General features: G+C 39.7%; 1 protein-coding gene across 5 annotated transcripts in view; it reads left to right on the top strand.

The window, feature by feature from the left end:
• Nucleotides 1-20,095, top strand: part of LOC132912766 (dystroglycan 1-like) — a 115,686-nt gene extending 95,591 nt beyond the window's left edge. For 3 of the 5 annotated variants that reach the window (XM_060970474.1, XM_060970473.1, XM_060970477.1), the window contains 14 exons: nucleotides 1,160-1,515; nucleotides 6,181-6,390; nucleotides 9,331-9,459; nucleotides 11,224-11,349; nucleotides 11,561-11,944; nucleotides 12,026-12,124; nucleotides 12,623-13,063; nucleotides 13,644-14,173; nucleotides 14,291-14,486; nucleotides 14,545-14,706; nucleotides 14,783-15,019; nucleotides 15,092-15,281; nucleotides 15,354-16,034; nucleotides 16,125-20,095. In XM_060970474.1, coding sequence (XP_060826457.1) covers nucleotides 1,210-1,515; nucleotides 6,181-6,390; nucleotides 9,331-9,459; nucleotides 11,224-11,349; nucleotides 11,561-11,944; nucleotides 12,026-12,124; nucleotides 12,623-13,063; nucleotides 13,644-14,173; nucleotides 14,291-14,486; nucleotides 14,545-14,706; nucleotides 14,783-15,019; nucleotides 15,092-15,281; nucleotides 15,354-16,034; nucleotides 16,125-16,348 — 3,915 coding nt within the window. In that variant the 5' untranslated portion in view covers nucleotides 1,160-1,209 and the 3' untranslated portion in view covers nucleotides 16,349-20,095. Of the gene's footprint in view, nucleotides 1-898; nucleotides 918-1,159; nucleotides 1,516-6,180; nucleotides 6,391-9,330; nucleotides 9,460-11,223; nucleotides 11,350-11,560; nucleotides 11,945-12,025; nucleotides 12,125-12,622; nucleotides 13,064-13,643; nucleotides 14,174-14,290; nucleotides 14,487-14,544; nucleotides 14,707-14,782; nucleotides 15,020-15,091; nucleotides 15,282-15,353; nucleotides 16,035-16,124 lie in introns of those variants that run through there. The other 2 variants (XM_060970478.1, XM_060970479.1) reach the window with 2 other exon arrangements.
• The last annotated feature ends 223 nt before the right edge of the window (nucleotides 20,096-20,318 follow it).

Here is a 20,318-nt window from a genome sequence, read left to right as displayed (position 1 = left end):
GAGCTGAGAAATACAGGCTTCGATCGTTGATGGTTAATTTTCATCGATCCTCAGACGATTAACGCGTGAAATGGCGATCGATCGAACGTGCATTGTTTCGTGCTTCTTATCGGCGTTGGAAATTTCCTTAGCTGCATTAATTTCAAATCTTTCGCAACATCGAAGCATCAAATTCCTCTAATTTCAAAGCTGAATCTTATATCACTGTATCACTTATAGATTTGGTGGGTTTTTCGACTATCTGAATTGAGTGGTTCAGAGTTCTAATGGAGTAAATGGGGTCAGTTTGTATGTTTTAAAAATACTTTTTAGCGGAAATATCACAAAACTGGCCCAAATCTTCATTCTCTAAGATGTTGATGATACAACAAAAGTTAATATTAAAGCTGCGAAAATATTTCTTATAGCAGATTTTATAATAATTTTGTTCCATTCGATCGCGCTTTGATTTATAATTTCTGACCCTCTTTCAATGCCTAGCCTTTACCAAAACGAGTTCGCCTGTATAATAAAATAGATAAATAGATGAATAATTCTAGTAGTATGGTGGTATAAATTTTTGCTAGATGAATATATGACTGTTTCTGAATATATGACTGATTGTTTCCGATAAGGCACGTTGCGTGATGAACACGAATCTGTTTCTCTATGATCTAACAACGCGTGACAGTATTTAATGAGCAATCGAACGTGCAACGTGCAGTCACATCGTTCGTACGTGATTCTAAACATCATATGAAGCCGCTGTTATCATAACTATTTTTACTTCATTATAGTGGGGGTGTTCATTGAACGAGCTCAGCTATTCCCGTTGGTTTCGCCTTTTTATCAGTTTCCAGTTAGCTTTCTGTGTACTCGCTAGTCTACGCGAGTCAGTGAGATAAAAAGCAAAATGTCAACAGTGATTACGCAATAATGTAAACGCTTAATTATCGAAAAGCAATTCGATATCTTCTATATATATATATATATATAAAAAAAAGTTGAAAGATTATCCAAGTTTATTAGATAATCTTAGTCATTTTAAATCATCCTTGTTTCTCATCACACGCTCTCTCTTCATCTTGTCGTGTTGGACATTTGAACGCTATTTTATGCTGTAAAATTCGCTGTAAAAAATTCTAATTTATAATAACAATGCTCTTCTATGTGATTGCAGGTACTTCAGCATGATATGATAGCAACGATCGAGGAGATCTGCCCCGCAAGATGAAGAATCCTTACGTCCTCGCGTGTTTCCTTCTGCTGCCCGCGGTGCTGGGCCTCACCCTGCAGGAGGACGACCTGGTGTTCGACGACGTCGGCGAAGAAACGACCAGCACCGCAGCCGCGGTTATCAATCGTCGATTAGACGAGCACAGGACCAGCTGGTACGAGCCGAAGTACTTCCATGACGCAAAAAGGCATCAATTTGACAAGGTGCACAACGTTCCTCACGTTGTCGTGCCAGTTGGACATGTGCTCAAGCTTAAAGTCCACAAGGAAGCTTTCAGCGGCCCTGAAGACTACTACGAGGTGAGAAATCTCGATTTATATCTGCTTTAAATTTCAAGATTTCGATAGTTGGGATACCAGCTGCTGTCCTTATTAATTACGTTGGTAATTGTAATCGGTGTTATGTCTATGGGAAACACCAGATGCGAGATAATCACGTTGCAGTATTCAACAGAAGTAGAGTTTCAAATTGATAATTTCGTACGCATACGAGTGTTAATAACTTTTGTATCGTCAGGTTCTATTTTTATTTAATTTGTTTATTAGAACTTTACAATTTGTCCAATCGAGATTAGGGAAATTTTTAAGCGCCAGGTTGATTTACGTAACCCAGGGAATGTTAAGGGGGTGTCCTCAGTTAGAAAGTTCTAAAACAGCGTCATTTTGTGATTTTTTTTAGAAAGGAAAGAAAGAAAGGAAGTTATTGAATTTTGAGGTATGGTTTTATATATTTTTAACGAATACAAAAAAAATTTTTTAAGTAAAAAGAAATTATATCAGATTTCTAAGCCTATTTCATGGGCTGCATGAAAGATCCACTTCGCAATTCTTGACCGAAACAAAAAACCAAAGAAGGATTAAATTATTATATATTTTTCTTCTGGATGAACTAAAAAGGTTCGTCAAAAAGTTTATTTAGATAATTGTTATAGCACCTTAAAGTTTATTTTTTCTTTAAAGCCGCCAAAATTTTTAATTTCACACTATTTTCTGCCTTTTTTTAGTTCATCGAGAAGAAAACCGATTGAAAACTACAACCCATGAAATAGGCTTAGAAACCTGTTATAATTTCTTTTTTGCTTTAAACAAATTTTTTTTTGTGTTCGTTAAATATATATAAAACCATACCTCAAAATTCAATAACTTCGTTTCTTTCCTTCCCTTCTAAAAAAAATCACAAAAAGACACTGTTTTAGAACTTTCTAATTCAGGACACCCCCTTAGAATGGATTTTGCTTTTTTCTTTTTAGGCTGACAAATCGGTAGGATGTTCCTTTTTCAGCATTCTTGCAGTGGGGAGTGTGTACGATTCCGCCGCTAATTGGTTAAAAAATGTTAAGAGTTTTTCTTCGTGCTTTCTTTCCATATCTATTTGTTTCCTCTTGGACCGTTGGAATTTTTACATGTTGCGTCAGTGCGAGTTTCTCAGATAACACGAGACAGAACGACTGCTCTCAGTACTTGTGACTAAAGTGATTAAAGTGACTCCAGTTTCTGTATGCGATCCATTGCAACCAATATTTCTCATATTGGTTTTACAATTGTCTCAGTTCATTTTCCACGTCGAGTTTAAATCTGCGAATAGTTAGCCAGTACGTTTGTCCTTTTGCTATACCTTTTACCATTAATGTTGTCAGTATTTTACTTATTTTGCTTGCGAGATAGTCGTGTCATTTGTGCTGGGGTTTGCCTTTGTTTCTTTGCCGACGACCAATTTCTTCATTTTTGCGATTCGCGATTAAATCGTACGCGGTGAAAAATACTTTCCACCACGTGGATAATATTCATTTACCTCGAGATGTGCATCATCTATTCCTTACTTTGGTCAGATATAATTTCCACGAAATGCAATAAAAGCGATACTTCTCAAACTTTCTTTCCTTCGCCAACGTTATATTTACAAATGTTAAAAATACTCTGACCTTTACCAATAGACACATAAATCTAATGCACCGTAGGGATTACACAGTGACGTATTTAATCTTTGTTATTTACAAGTCATTTTGCGTTTAGCGAAAAGTACCCCGCCGACAAAGTGTGTTAATTCTGGCTGTTTGCCAATGATCGTGAACTGATTCTTTCTTTTTCCAATCTCTTTACTCGTATTTAAAATACTTTCCTGGTACGTGACTTTGGTTACCAGAGAGGAGTTTTGTCTTGGAGTAGGTCACGTTGATTTTCCTGGTAGCATAAATTCGGCCGGATTTGTCTGTCGAAAAGTTGAAAGTATATTGTTTGTTGTTTTACTTAGAAGCCACGTTTAAAAAGTTTCCGCACTATCTTCGGTTTATTGTGCTTGGTATCGTGGTTTAATTTATCGTGACCCATTTCAAGCGAAGTGCACTATTAAACGAGGATATCAAACAGTGACATCATGCCCGGTGATGCTGCAACAGATGTATGTGGGTGGCGCGTAATGCTTGTGTTTCTTCAGTGTTGTTTTCGCAAATCAGAAGCACACGTGGGCAGCAAACTATATTCTGCGAAACACAGGTTCAAGTAATAAGCCCCTGTCACGAACATGATTTACGAGAATTTTTGATGCAGATCCAGGAAAATTTTCTTTTACCTTCTTGTAGATAAACATCTACGTAACAAGTAGATAAAAAAAAGAAGAAAATGGTAAAGAAATTATTCAAAGAAAGATAGTAACGATGAAAGAGAAATGGTTATCAACAAAACACTTGCAATTACTTTTCCAATTATACTCAAATTTATTATTAACTTGAAATTAATGTTACAGCAATAACCATAGTAATTTAACTTTATTTTGGAAATTTCTTTACAAAATTGTTTTTCAAGCTAATGAAATAATAATGTCGTTCTTTCAGTATTCTCGGATCGTTAACTAACATTCAAGATATTACGTGGATATCGATGGTAATTCCTTTCGCCCTGAGAAATTTTTCACGGCTACGTTTCCTGAGACAGTGGAATTTTAACCGAATTTTTGTAACTCTTGGATTCTATAGAATCATAGCGATCTCAGCACGTTAACGTAACTTCAAGTATTTCTTAGTTTGACCCACAACGTTGGTGCAACAAATAGTCGAACGCGTCTTAATTTGTCAAACGGGAAGGAGCCAGGAATTCCAGGGTTCCGTTTCGGGCAAATTCTGGATTGTCGCCAAATTTCATACCGTCATCCTGCCGTACGTAGCTTCCCGTGTCTTTCCTTAGCTTCCTTTTGTCGGCCATGCTAACGCCCCTAGGTATCTATATTCCTGATTCAATTTGCCGATAACACGGTTAGAAATTCGCAAGGTACGGCATTCATCGCCAGGAAACCAGATCCTACATTAGCATTTTATGTTCTTGAACGAGGGTCGAACCGCCACTCGAGTACATTCTACGCAATTCTAACTGAATTTTCGAAGCGTTTTAGACTTGCGACAAGTTTATTCGACCAAATGCTTACCGATTTATCGCCTATTGAATCGGTCACAAGGATTTATCGCTATTTTTTGTTTTTAAAAAAACTTAAAATAATGCGGAACAAATTTATTAAGCAGCAATCGATATGTGGTTTTGCTGCACGAACTATTCGTGTTTCAAAACGATAGCGACGATAGTGAAATGAAAATTCGATAATCCAAATGTAATCGCCAGCACCGCACGTCAGCCGTATCTTCTCTTTCGTTTAGTAGGCCGTCGATAGACATTTTATTCGTGCGATAAAATCGAACGAGCAACGACCCTCGACCAATGAACATACCCACGCGTTTCGAAGAAAGAATATCCAATGGCATCGACGAAAATAAAAAACCACATCTGCGACGCCTCTTTGTTTTTGTTCGCACGTTATTTGCGGCGACGACGATGAAATTTCGCGAGACTACAGTCACAGCCGATATAAATTTACCAATTTTTTATGAAAACGTTGCCTATCTTCGTGCGATTTATTTCATTTGATTGAGAAATCTAAATACGTATTTTTCGTCCTACGGATTTTCGTTCTCCGGATTTTCTCTTCTGACTGGTTCTTTCGCCAGCGATTTTCACTCGCCGACCCCTGGAATTTGCATACGTTACGCAATTATATTTCTTTTGCTTGCTTTACACACAATTACGAAAGCAATATGTGAGTTGCTTTTAGCGCGAGAGGTAGAAAGATAGAATCGTTTACTCTGTTCTCCAGTCTGCTAATCGACGTTTACTATAATTATCACGCAAGAAAAATCTGACGAGATGTTAAATGCCTGTGAAACGCTTAAGTGAAATTGGACATTCGGATACGGACGATGGAGTGACTGACCTGAAACCAAACTCAACTAAACCCATCTAATTTCCTTTTGCCAGAGAGACACAGATTACCAACTATCAACTTACACAATTCTATTCACGCGTTCACTACTACGATAATTATTTGTATCTGTATAATTACTGTAATGCCCTAACTGTCAATTTTCATACAATTTTTACAATTGTAAGAAGTTCAAGCGCTCCGGTCACTAATGACCCACGTGGCAGTCAAAGTGTTAAATAAATCTGAAACTATTTTGATAGAAATTCTAAGGATAATCTAATTGTTCCTTTAGTTATATTTCCTCGATTAAAATCCACAATTCTCAACATAAATTTTATTTATCATTCAACTTTTAATATTTCACTCGGACAATTAGATAAAGCATCCGCGTATAATTCATCGAAGGATTCTTCATTAGTACGTTCCATCATCGTTGAAATTTTGTTTGCGACAAAGGACGCAACTTGGTGGGTTTTATAAGCAAATTACACAGCTTGAGATATGCTGATCAACAATTGCACTGTACAATCTCCAACAGCGCTCTGAGAAAACGATGCTGATGCGAAAAAAGAAACGCATCACGAGTTTACTCGTGGTTGGTCAGCAACGTTTGGCCATGAAAACACTAGTTAACTCGTGACTGGTCAACAATATGTTAATATCAAACGATTAAAAAAGAATCAAATGCACTAATCAATTTTTATATGTTGTAAAAACAGTTGTTCGACCCTAACGGAAAGCTGCTACGATGGTTGTATTGGGACGACGCGGCGTCGACTCTGATGGGCGTCCCGACGAAGAAGGACGTGGGCAGACGCGTTTTAAGCGTGAAAGTGGTGCCAAAACACGATGTAAGTGAAACGAAGGACCTGTTCGTCGTGCAAGTGGTACCGGAGAAGCACGAGGAATTGAAGCACAGAGATGGAAAGGTGAGTTCCTTATATTTGAGCAAAAGTTCTCGAGCACCGTTGCCAGGCCCTATCGTTAACGATGAAAGCGTTCTATTGGCAACGATTCAACTAGCTCCTGGCCGAACAACAGGTACCACTAGCCTGCCACTATCAGAATTAATCGTAGGATCTCGCAACCTGTTGGCCAACTTGCTAACTTTTTCCACTAACCGTGCGAATCGTTTCGTTTCGAACAGTAATTGTTCTTCTTTTTTCAAATATGAAAGATCTTGTTGAAAACCGATCGAACAGAATTACGTCTGAGTCGTAGTTACATTTTTTTTTTTTTTAATTTGCATTTATTTTACAATCAATTCTCGCTAGAGAATTTTAAGTAAATTTATCTGACGTGGTTCTATGACATGATTGATAAGTGTTTATGGTATGTTTGATTCTATTTGAATCTAGTGCTTAGGTCTCAGGTGTAATGTCTTTTTAGCCTGCGGATCTGTTCCGACGTGTCGAGTAATTGAGTAATTAGAGGGTTTTGGTGGTTGTCAACTCTTGTGCTATGTCTATTGCTGAATTTGGATAATTCTTCTTCGACTGTGGGTATCTTGAGGTCGTGATGTATCGTTTCGTTGGTGACGTACCAAGGTGCATCTATTAGGGATCTTAAGGTTTTCGATTGGAATCGTTGGAGAATTTCTATGTTGGAATTACTTGCTGTTCCCCATAGTTGGATTCCGTAGGTCCAAACAGGTTTTAATATGGCTTTGTATAGTGTAAATTTACTTTGCGCGTTTAAGTTGGAACGTCGGCCGATGAGCCATAGAATTTTTTAAATTTTGCTTTGAGTTGTTTGGTTTTATCTAAGATATGTTGTTTCCATGTCAATCTCCTGTCCAGAATCATGCCCAGATATCTAACTGACTCTTTATCTGGAATAGGTATATTGTTTGTCGTCACCTGTGGGTAAGTTATGTGGCTGGATTTGTTTTCGTTGACTTGTTGTTACATTAGCGAAGGGAAATAAAATTGTGGAAACAAATGAAACTTTTAGGATCCAACGATATCGATCGAACAGTATATCAAATTATAATTGGAAATTATCCTAACAGGTAAATTCGAAAAACTGCTTCGGAAAACTTGTATTAGCTTGTCCGAAAAGCTTCTTTCGTTTTATGAGGAAATAATAGACGCACAAGATTTTTTGTTTTATATTATTTTATCGAATTTTATTATTTATTATTATTTTTACGATGCATTTTGTTCTATTGAGATAAACACCGCGACATTTCACAGACTTGGTTTCACCTTTGTATGAAGCTTCACTGTTGTAAAAAACACGTTTGCGAAAGAAAGACTTCGGACAACCTAACACAATCGTGCGTTTCTAAGAATCTGAACGATGTATCGTTAATCGTTTATACAGCTTTCTTCAATTTCGTTATGTTGTACCACAGAAACCCACATTACAGAAATTGTCACTTGCTTCCTTCTTTACTCCGACTCTACTGCGAAGAAAGACACTTTTCGGACAACCTAATATCTTCAAATCTCATTGTATATTACTGTATTTTGTAAAAATGTTCGGTGCTTGTTCGTTTCACCCTAGAACGATTAATCAGGTCATCTTCGCTTGAATCCGTAAAAATTCCTATTTTCTAAACATCATTTTCCAATGTCGTGTCTAAAATAATAATAAATCGTTCTTAAGTTTAGTCGAGTAGAAGAAAAATATGTCTGTAAGAACGACGAAGAAAAAGAGACTGATATTTTCAATGTTAAAAAATGCACGTTTCTTTAAAGCTATTATCCATTTGAGTGAACGAGCAGATCATTCAGGTTGGCCAGAGAACGCTCGTTTGTTGCTAAACTCGGCGCGTCCAGCCGAAGCTGTTAATGAAGCGGTAAATCAATTAGCACGTTAATCGGTTTCGTCGGCCGATCGAGCAACAAGCATATCGGGGTTTGACTTTTGCGCGACGCGTCGATCGTTTTAATCGGATCCAGCCGATTTTCGTTATCTAGATAATTAATTGGTCGCAATGCCGTGCTCGTTAAATCGTTCGACGAAATTATCACGTTTATCCTTCGCTACGAGACTGTGGCCGCTTACCTGGATCACTCACGTCCACGGAAACATCGCCATTTTTGAACCGTTTAGCGTCGATTAATTAAACGGGTAAACTGGATTTCACCCCTCGACGCACGCGTACGTGCGCGATCTCTCGACCCTGGCCGCTTGCAAATGGGAAATTCCATTTGCTATCGTTCGCCTGCCGTTTCCAATTATTCGATTTTTGCCAGAGAAACAGCAACCTTCTGCGACGTGCTCGGCAAATTATATTATATATTTTATTTATAACATTAAGCGGTTGAAACACGCAAATCTCTGCCTTGGTTTCTATTTTCTCTCTCTTTTTTATCGTGTTCGTGAAAACGCGAATTTGCGTGAAAATCCGCAGTCATTCGTTACATTATCTCGCACAAACACAATCCATTCTGCTCTAAATTAATTCTCTGCTACTTGATAAGAATTATCAACCCTTATCAATTATACCTCACCCTTGACTCTGCGTTTTGCCATCTAACACGCCCCACGAAGAACATAACGAAATCTAATAAAACTCCTACAAGACGATAAGAAAAATCGAATCGATCTTCTAGACAAATTTTCTGAATCGAAAGAAAGCGGTATAGAAGGGTGGAATTTGTTCTATTCGCGTGCAGTGGTGGAGCGAAGGATCGCTGCACAACGTGCAATTGCATCGGTACGCCACGTTTAAATCTCGCCGAGAAATTAGTCTGGTAGACGTTGTTGATTGATGCCAATTGATAGTCCTGCGTATTGTGCGTCATTGCGGCTGAGTATCGTTCGGATGGTCGGCCTTAATTCCTCGCGTTTCGCACACTGACACCGTTCGCTTCTGCCTCCAGTCAGCCAACTGAAATGGGACGTCTCTCTGATTTTAGACACACTGCAACGAAGGGGAGGAACAGACGCTGCTGACGATACTGTTGGATGCCAGGTTCGACAACCTCTCGCCGGTCACGCGAGTCAACACCATCGAGAACCTCGCAGGATTTCTGGGACTTCACGTGGTACGATAGCGTTACGCGTATATGCACAATCCTCGTAGCTTTAGTCGACAAGAAGACCGAGGAAAAATTGAAACTCGATTTCCACGCGACCGACGAACCGAAATTTCTCACCAGATTTCTAGAAATTCCAACGCATTTCGTCGAGCGTGCGTCTCTGCTGGCGTTTCGAACGATTAAAAAGGTCGAGGCAACTTGCAATTAAAAGGCCAAAGGGCACCACTTTTCGGTAATTCGAGCGAACCGACAGGAAGAAACTCAGAATCCATCAAAACCAAGCTGCTTGGTGAATCGCGCTATAAATTCGCAATTGATAATACATCTGTAACGTGATAGATTTTTTCATTTTTGGATACATAGGATTTAAGCGTTGCCTTTCTATCGCTGCAAACCGTTGGATTATCCAAAATTCCAAACTTCTTGCTTCCTGTAAATTGGGCTAATCCTCGTCTTGCGAATCGGCGAAAGCGATGCATAGATCTTTCTGATTCATTGACAAACCGGAATTAGACAGAAATTTTAATCGGGCAAATATGAGAAATCTCAGGGCTATCTTAATGCGCGAAGTAACGCTCGTGGCGAAGAATATTTGATAAAGAAGCTTCTTTATGAGAAGGGAACTTTATGACGTTACACCAGCCAGTGCAACGTTGTGAAATAGAAGATGCATCGCGAGGTCGACATAATACAGAAAATATTCAAGTTTTAAAGCATCCCCGGCGAAGAGGTTCCGTCGAGCATAAATTGGACGCCTTTGAGCAGGCCGCCATTTTTTTCTCACCGCGCGTCTCGGGAATTCTTAATTAATTTAATCACCGCGAAAAACAAAGAAACACATTACTCTTTATATACGTAGAGCTGCGTTCGTTGCGCATGTTGCTGGGCGCGTCAGACTGTTCCCTCCTCACTTCCGCCCTGCTATTATCTCTACAATATATTTTTACTGCTGTTGGAGACAACAACGTCCAATTTTTCTCTCCGTTATTTTACATTGCCTGGTATCGCTTGAACGAATGAGATTTGCAGCTTTTATGACTGCGCGCTGAGAAACTGCAGTTAGGTGCAATATGAAGAATGCAGATAGTATTTTCCACGAGGCAAAAACAGGTAGAGCCGCAGAGTGTGTGATAGTCCACGCGCTAGAGATTAGATCGTATTTAATTTTTTCGTACATTTTACAATCTCCGCGGTTGTTTCCATTTTGTAGATGAATCTTATTATCTTAACAAGTATCATAATATTTATATAAAATTTTTCTGCGGTAACTGTTCAAATATTTCCCTCGGCCACTGTATTTTTCTCTGTACATAATACGGTGCACTCGACTGTGTACACTTTCGTTGTTTAATTCTACCAATCGAAGAAATCGAATAATCGCGATTAACCATGTTTGTAGAATCCTAGCTTTCTGCATATCGAAGTGGAGATATTTCGGAAACGTCGCAAGAGATCTCGCTCGAAACGAGTCGCGCCGCTTAAATCACGGGAAATTGCATCGTCGGAGAAATTCATTTCATCGGAATAATCAAATCGATTACGTGAATTCAATCTTCAGCCATTGAGGATGATTTAATTGCATCCCGTGGAATTTTTGCCCTAGCTCGCGACGAACAAAAATCTATTTTCCGTGCGATTAGAGTGCTCGACGTAATCGAAATCGGGATGCGCGGACATCTCCCTCGTTATTTGCGTTGTCTACTATCGGCAAAAAAATTCGGCTCTTTTATTCATTTGTGACATTCCCTTCATCCTCGATTCGAATTTCAGAGCGCGTTTTCGATGCATCCGCAAAACTCCAAGGAAAGTTTCAACGATGATTCTACCGTGATCCTCAGCGGCTCAGGAAACGTGAAACACCGGAAAGAGAAACACCTCACGGCGGTCCAATGGCAGGTGAGAACTTTTGATTGGAATTTTTACTTCCCTCGTAGTCTTCTTACTTTTGTCAGTTTGCAACGGTCTGCATTCGAATCTTATTCAAAGACTATTATTTCTTTTTCTCTGTGTCGTTAGCTATACCACTTCACAATTCTTTAGAGAAAGAATCTCAAAGGATATTGACAACGATTAAAGCTAACATTCCACGTTCGAATTTTATTAAAAGGTCGGTTGCGACGGTCATTTATGGAGGCACCAGACAGATTTGGTGAAACATCTGCGGGAACAAGCGAAGGATGGTACCCTGGCGGAAGTGATGCAACTTCCGGTCCTGCTGTGGCGCGTCAAGACGGAGTCGAGCTTGTTATTGAGAAGCAGAAGGGAAAGCGGTTCTGGGCATTACGGTAACGCGGACTATGAAAGTTACGATGATTATGACATCGAATATGATAGCGAGGATGACGAAGACGGTGAAGATGGAGAAGACGGCGAGGATGGCGATGACTCGCAAGTATCGCCAACTTTCATGCCGGACACGAATTCTCCTAGAGGAAATTCGCCCGAACATCCACACAGGCATCATCATGGAGAAGAACCTATCGATTGGAATGTAAGTTTTATTCATACGACGAAGAATAATTAGAGATATTTTAGTTTTGTGGAAAATTAACGGAACTTATGCGTGTCTTAGACCGAAGAGGATATCGATGAGGAGGAGATTCCAGTCGTGAATCAACCAAATGTAGTGGAGAGTGCATTGAACAGAACCACTACGGACACCACGTCGACCGTAAGTATCAGATTGAAGCCAATCGAATCGTGTGATAAATTTGATGAAGTTTGTCACCGATTCTTCTCTTAAATTAGAAGAAACGTTAAAAAAGAAGATAGCAAAAGAACAACGCTACATAACTGGCTTTCGTTAAAAATTCTTATGTCTCTGTCCTTCATTCGCCACGCCAATCGCTTAAGGGAATCGTTGCGCTTAAAATATTTTAGTCTAGCTGTGGGTACTGCGTGTTCAATGCCGACTTATGCCATTTTCTATGCCGTTTAGGCGGTATCGATCGATGTATAGGAAGCGCTATAATGCGAAGTAACTCTGTTGAAATGGATACGAAAGCCTGAATGTGTGTGTGTGAGAGAGAGAGAAAGAGAAGAGCACATATATATATTATTTTTTCTTTCTTATAGTTCTTTTTTTTTGTATACATCTTCTTCGCTCCCTTCGTAATGTAACTAACCAAGTTTTTCGTGCCGTACATCGCATCTACTAACGATTTCGCAGACAACAACCACTGAACTTACATCACCACCATCAACAACTCCAACAACTACCACTACGACGACCACCTCAACTACTTCGACAACAACAACAACCACCCAACAACCACCCTCGTCAACGGCCAATACAACAAATAGCACAACAACGAGTACAACAATAGCAGATACAACAACAGCAAGCATCATGCCGACCATCATTGTCCCATCGACCGAGACACCGGAGAAATCGGAGAGCACCGAAGAGACAACGAAGAACACCAGATACACGGAGACCGAATCTCTAAACGTCTCATCTGTCACTATACCAGAACTCACCACCATCCCTCCTTCGGTAATCGTTCCTCATTCTAGTACCACAACCATGGGAACCACACCTACCACCGTTGTTGTTGAAAGGACGGAAGCGGACGTCACCAATGGTACCGTTAATGTTACCACGGAAGAGGTAATGCTTCAATGCTTCAAGCTTTCGTTTGTACGATAGTTCATGCTACGCGTAGAGTCCGTTCACGTTAGTCTGTCGCTTTAGTATGCCAAACGATAGGTCGTTGTGTATCACATAGCCCACCTAAAGCCATCTTCTGCCTTATAAACGATGCGCGACGAGGATCGTAGCGTGGATATCCTTCGCTCATTGTCGTTTGTCACAAAGCTACATAGATGCTGGCGGGAAAGTTAAGCGCAGCTTAGAAGTGTAATTTAATACAGCGTCATGCACAGGCGTGTCACTTTAGAGTAAGCTGCGCCGAGTAATAATTCATACGAGTAAAGCAAGCGTGCCAACTCCACGGGAAGAGAGCATTGTTCATGAGAAACTGGCCAAAACCAAGGGTTTCTTGTTTTCATTTGCATTTCGAAATTGTGGTCGAAAAGATAATTCGCACGATCTTCTCGCAGCATTTATTAATTACCATAATTAAGTTGTCCCTTTTTTTTTTTTATTATTCACGATGTCTTCATACATCGAGATTCGACTATTTGACTACTTGTCCCCGAATATTAAAGCATCCTTTTTCTGCCTTTAGCCGACAGAACAATCGTCAATGTCTTCGACGAAACAACCCATTACTCTGTTACCAATACCTGCAAACACTACCACCACAACCACAACCACAAACACCGCACTGGTCACAAATATCACTACGACACCTACAACAACAACGACACAGATGAGAACCACACCAATCACTACAACTACAACCACCACCACTACCACCACTACTACTACCATGGCTCCAACCACTGCTAGTACAACCACTACCACGACCACTACCACTCCAGCACCGACCAGCGCTGCCACGGAACCACCTAGGGTTACCACGGAAACCATAGAGTACGGAGTTCGTAACTTCCCGCCCAAACAAGATAGGAGACTGAAGAAGATACCGGTTACGGCTGGAAAACCGTTGAACTATGTTATACCCGCTAATACGTTCAGCGATCTGGAGGACGGAGATACCAGAAACCTGAAGCTGAGTTTGTATCTGCAGGGTGCACCGTTGAAGCCCAGCCACTGGCTACAATTCAATCAAAGGACGCAGGAGGTTTATGGATTGTAAGCATTAGTTGTCAAGAAATGATTACAAAGTGGTTTATTATATATGAACTGTGTTCAACAGTGAAATATCCTGTATATAAAGAATTTACTTTTTAATTAATCATTATTGCGCAGGCCACTGGAGAACGATATTTCTACCTGGACCTACGAATTGGTAGCTGGCGATAGCGAGGGATTAAACGTGACAGATCGACTCGACATTCACGTGCAGCAGCACAAGCTCAGTCGCAGTGTGAACCATGAATTCAGTATTTATTTAAGGATCGATAAGCGTACTGAGTTTCCTACAGACGTTGACTGGGAGCTAAAGGTATTCATCTGTTATAATAGAGCCTATACTAGTGCGTTCAATTGTTGTCGGTTTATAGGTAATTCGAGGAATAGCCGAATTGTATGGAGATAGCGATACCAGGCATATCACCGTTAGAGCTGTTGATATCGATCGCGACCAAGCAATCTTCACTTGGACCAATGATAGTTTACCTAGAAGCAGCGAGTGTCCTAAAGAATATATCGACGATCTGATGCATGTAATTATGGTTTTAATGTCTCATTACTTTTTCAGATCCGCATTAAAGAAAATCTTATTAAATATCTATGATTTAGGTCCTGATTGATAAAAACGGTGAGCCCAGTCCTTCATTGAGGGATGTTCTCCTCCCTGAAATTAGAGTCAAACGAGTGGTCTACCAGGGTATTGGACAGTGTGAGGACATGTCCCGTCCAGAAATACCAAAAGTGTCTACGCAAGAGCCTAAATCAAACTTCCCACCGGTACCAAGGAACCAGGTGGACCTTGTTAATGCCACTGTTGGCCAGTTGCTTATATTTAAAGTACCAGAGGTACGTTATGTCATAACAGAAGAAACGCACTGTTTCATTTAAATATAAATCTAATACAAATTATTATTGTAGGATACCTTCTACGATGCAGAAGATGGTTCCGCAAGAAATATGCAAATGTCTCTACTGACCATCGAACGCAAGCCTATTCCCCCACAGGAATGGCTGCAATTTGACAGCAAGAATCAAGAATTTTATGGAGTGCCAATGCGTAGTGACGTTGGACGTAAGGAATATCAATTAGTAGTTACTGACAAAGAAGGTAAGCAAAATTTACCACTTCCACGGTGTAGACACTGGATATTTTTATAAAACTTTTGTCAATTCCTTATAGGCGCAAGTGCCACCGACGGCCTAGTGGTTGTTGTTCATTCTGCACCCTTCATGCACCATACGGTGGAGTTCTCCATGACCCTGGACATCCCGTACAAGTCGTTTGCACACTCTGCCCTTCAAAAGCGTAATTTCATCGAAAAGCTCCGTGATCTGTATCAAGATAAAGATACTAGTGCGATCTCTTTACATAGTATATCGAATGGTAGCACGGTAATCACGTGGCACAACAGAACCTTGCCTACCTCGTATTGTGCCCACGAAGAAGTCAGTAGATTACGTTCGGTACTCGTAAAGAGTGACAACGATCGTCGATCTGTCACGGACGAGGTTCTGGACGTCATGGGCCCGAAATTCCCTGTGAAACAAATCACTGTGGTCCCCATGGGCATCTGCCTTGGTGAATTAACAGACGTTCATTCGCCTGACAGTCATGTTCCACCAGTGGACGATTCCACCTCAGTCGGGGCATTCCACGATGATTATCTTATCACGTTCGTCCTACCGGCTATAATAATCGCTATAATGCTCATCCTAGCGGGTATCATTGCCTGCGTGTTGTACAGACGAAGACGTAGTGGTAAGATGAGCGTCAGCGAACAGGACGACGAGAGACAGAGTTTCCGCAGCAAGGGTATACCCGTCATTTTCCAGGACGAGTTGGATGAAAAGCCAGATCCAGGTATAAATTTTTCATTTATTTAAATACCTAGATTTGCCACTATTCTTGTGTTAACTAAGCTATATATTTAAGCTATATCGTTTATTGCAGGTAACAAGTCTCCCGTCATTCTGAAGGAAGAAAAACCTCCACTACCACCTCCCGAATATCAAAAGGCTGAAGATGGCGCGGACGTGCCGATGTTGCCAAAGGAGAATTCCGAGGAACCGTACCAACCACCTCCACCATTCGCAACGAACCGCGATACCAATCGTCAGAATCGCCCTAAACCCACCCCGACGTACAGGAAACCACCCCCATACGTACCACCCTAACAAAATACGGTTCACTCACCCACGCGCAAATATATGTTAGCGATGCTCGGAGACTCCCCAATACACGCGCAAAACCAAACCAACTATCAGAAGAAACCTCAGCTTGCCGGTAAAATGGACAACTGCGGTAATCTGAACATATACAGCAATCTTAAGTAAAAAACGAAAAAAGAAAAAAAAAAAGGAAAACACAAAGCTTTCGTTCGTCCCGGCATTCGAACAATATATATATGTATATGTATATCGGTATCACGAAACGAAAGAAGACGAAAGATCTGTTCAGGAGAACTCACGCCAAAAGTCACGCCCACTTTTACTTACCTTGTAATATTATCTATGTACATGTATACTCATTCGTCGCTATTTATCCGCGGTATATAACGTATTTAAGGGAAGAGAAAGACGAGGGAACGAGGGATGGGAAAGTCGTCCCCGAGTTTCTTTCCTTTTTCTTCTCATCATTTTACTTTTATTTTTTAACAAAACAGATGCACTTTTTGTCATCGATCGTCTTGTAATTTCACGGGATACATTTTTCTAGGGAGTGTATGGGATTACAAATCACGCGTTGCCTTTCGTAACGAATTCAAACTGTAGAAAGAGAGAAAGAAAGAGGGAGAATGATTCTACTACTCCGACCGGGTAAGCGGATATTTTAGGTTTTAGGTTTACGAATCTTGTAGAACCAGCCAGTCGTTTAGGGCGAGATGTATTTTACTCGATAATATGAGGTAGCAAAGAGAGTCGGTGTATATGCAGCAACGATACTCGTTAAATATTTCAGTAATATCAGTGCCATTTTTTAAGCAATAAGGGTATCCTGCTGTGAACGAAGAAAACACTTACTATAAATGGTTCTACGACTTAACGCAATTTACTGTTAAAAAATGAAAAAAAAGAAGCAAACGGTCTCCAAGTATCAAAGACTATCGACTTAACGAATCTTACAACGTACCTACAACGCGTAACGCTGCCAGATGAGAAAAAAAAAAAAGAGATACATGATAATTATTCGTCGGATGAGACAGTTTTATCGCCAGTTATTCAAGCCTCTTTTTTTATACTGTCCATAAGTTTTTGCAAGAGGAAGGAATATCGAAACAGGAACGAAGAAGATTTTGTATATTCTGCGATTTTATTGAACTGACCCATCCGACGATCGGTTATGCCAGACTTAAACGATTAACTTAGTGAGAAGTGAGGATTTTTTTAAAGAAGAAAAAAATGGAACATTACTTAACCGTGTGTATCTGTTTGCGCGATATGCCATTGCAGAGTGACAGCAAAATGCTTCCATTGGCGCTGTAGGCCACGCAGAATAAAAGAAAAAAAAACTAATGATAATATATATAAATATATATATATAAAAACTATGTATATTACCTATTTGTCGTTCGATAGACAGTCTGCTGCATTACTTATTGTTAGATTGATGTCGTTCGAAAAACACTGCCAAGACCTACTGTCTAGGGTTTACATTGTCTTGCACTTTTTATTTCTTTATTTCTTTTTTTTCTTTGCACTGTACAGGAGGAAGCTTCCCATTCGTTTCACGCACAATCAGACAAAGAATTCGCTCTTTTTTTTTAACAGCTCTGTGACTATTATCTAAGGTCTTTTGTTTCTATTTTTTTTTTTTTTTTTTTTTTGTTTAAAAGAAAAAGGAAGCTCTAGTTTTAACGATTCTAAACCCGTCGATGGCTTAATTTAATTTAGAATTTACATAGTTACCAAGCCAAAAAAAAAGTACTAACTATTTAAAGCAGAGAAGAAAAAATGGAATTAAAAATAAGAAGGAACAAAGGACACGGAGGAGAATAAAGTAATAAGACCTACTTTTTAACATATACAGACGTGCGTAAACACCCGTACACCTTATGAACAGGGCGCGCACACGTTTTTTATATGAATGATTTTGTACAATCTAACCAACTGCTCTGTTACAAACAAATTTTCGACTGATTTTCGTGAACGAATAAATAAAAGGAAAAAGGAACGAGAATGAACCACAGTTTTTTTGGGATACGGGTATGTACGCGCTGCCGTTTCTTCAATACCTCGATAGTTTCCTGATATTTTTTCAAAGAGGAAGGAAATAATGCGAGAAATCGAAATGAAAGAATGAAGGACAAGGGAAGGAGGAAACAGAAAGAGAAATAAGAAAAACAAAAGTAAAAAAGAAGCGATATCTTTTGCGTACCTCGAATTTGGAGGCTCTGTTCATCCACTTCTTCGCAACAGAAACAGGTAGTTGACGAATCTACAAATTTGGGGTCACTCCTATTAAAACTTAGTGTGAATGATGATGATGATAATAATAATGATGATGATGATGATGATGATGATGATGATGATGATGATGATGATATTTGTGTATGTAGAATGATAAAAAAAAAAAAACGGATGTTTGGTATGCAAGCTAAATTACGATATAATATATATTAATTCACGTCTTTATAATGTAGAAGATTTAAGTATATTAACACGCGACTATCTCTTTTCAATCCTTCTTCATCGCGCCTTGTTTATCGCAGAATAAAAATCAGGCAGATCATTCTATTCCACAATGCAAAATGATTGCGTTCCAATGAAATGAACAACATGTACGATTCGACGCGATAATCGCACGAATTAGAAAACCTCGGGAGTATTTTCTATTTTTGTATCACGTTTTAGCGTATCCGCTGTTCAAGGAAATTGATGCGTCACGGATCGTCTCGTCGCGTCCACGCTCGAGCTACCTTAACAAAAAAAATAAAAAAAAAAGAAGAAAAGAGACACAGAAAGGTTTTTTTACGAGAGAAAAAAAAATATATATAAAATAAGAATAAAAGAAGCTCGGAGCGTGGATGAGGCCATATCGATCGTGCGTGGCCGATCGCAGTATATGTACACGCTACTCAAAGACTACTTTCGAATCTCCGGTCTGTGACCTGCGATAGACAAGAGCAGAACTCATATCATGCTTCTAATCATATCATCGCTATACGCGTAACTCTCATGCGCTGCAATTGTGTTATTGTGACGGAAACGACGATTATGTATAATAAACGTGTACGATATTTATAAGATACGGTGTCAGAAGTGGAAAAATGTAAAGAAGAGATCAGAATTGGCGAACATTCAACCGATCGTCGTGTTTAAGAACAAGCTTTTGGATGGAGCTTACTTTCTTTTTTTTGGCCTGCGAAACGAAGAGAGAGAGAGAGAGTGTGTGTGTGTGGTTCGAAAGTATTTTGTATAGAAGAGAAGAAAAGCGAGGGAAACAAGAATGAAACGACGAAAGAATTACGGAAGAAATACGAAGGAAAAATCGTAGAATTCGGTCGAGTCCAGAAGGACAACCGAAAAAGTTCCGCTTCGAGGGGAGAGACGAAGGAGGAGAAACGATTATCACGTCGCGTATAAGAAATTTCTTGTACACATAATGATATATACATAAAAGTAATACTCGTCGACTGGGAATTCGCAAATTATTTTTGTCCGCTATGGCGCCTCGACGGAACCCCGGATGGAAGGAATCGGGCCAGGTAATAAAATATCGTCCTTCCTTCGATCTGCACGATCGAAAAGGCATCGTATCTCGTTAACGATCATCCTATCGGGTGGTGTGGTCGACGACTAATGAAAGAAGTGTGAAATAATACAGACACAGACACACAGATACACGCGTATACAGATATCTCTGACAAGTATTGCATATTAAACACGTGTAAAGTTAAGAGTTAATAAAGCCATTTTAGGATACCAGGCTTCTCGTTAGTTCCTATTACGTGTACATTAAAGAAATCAAATAGATTATTAAAGATATCGTAATAGAGTGGGTATACCTTGCCAGCAGCAAGGTGAGTCGCTCAAGGATCTACCTTGAACTTCCACTTCCGGAAAGTAAAGCACACTGTCATTTCCTATTTTAACCTTTGTCGATTTCTTCGCTATTTATCTCGATCTACTTATCCTCCATTTATTT

The sequence above is a fragment of the Bombus pascuorum genome, chromosome 12 (assembly GCF_905332965.1).
Source record: "Bombus pascuorum chromosome 12, iyBomPasc1.1, whole genome shotgun sequence".
Taxonomy (NCBI): Eukaryota; Metazoa; Arthropoda; class Insecta; order Hymenoptera; family Apidae; genus Bombus; species Bombus pascuorum.
The sequence above is the reverse complement of the archived record's forward strand: the minus strand, read 5'-3'. Positions and strand labels throughout refer to the sequence as shown.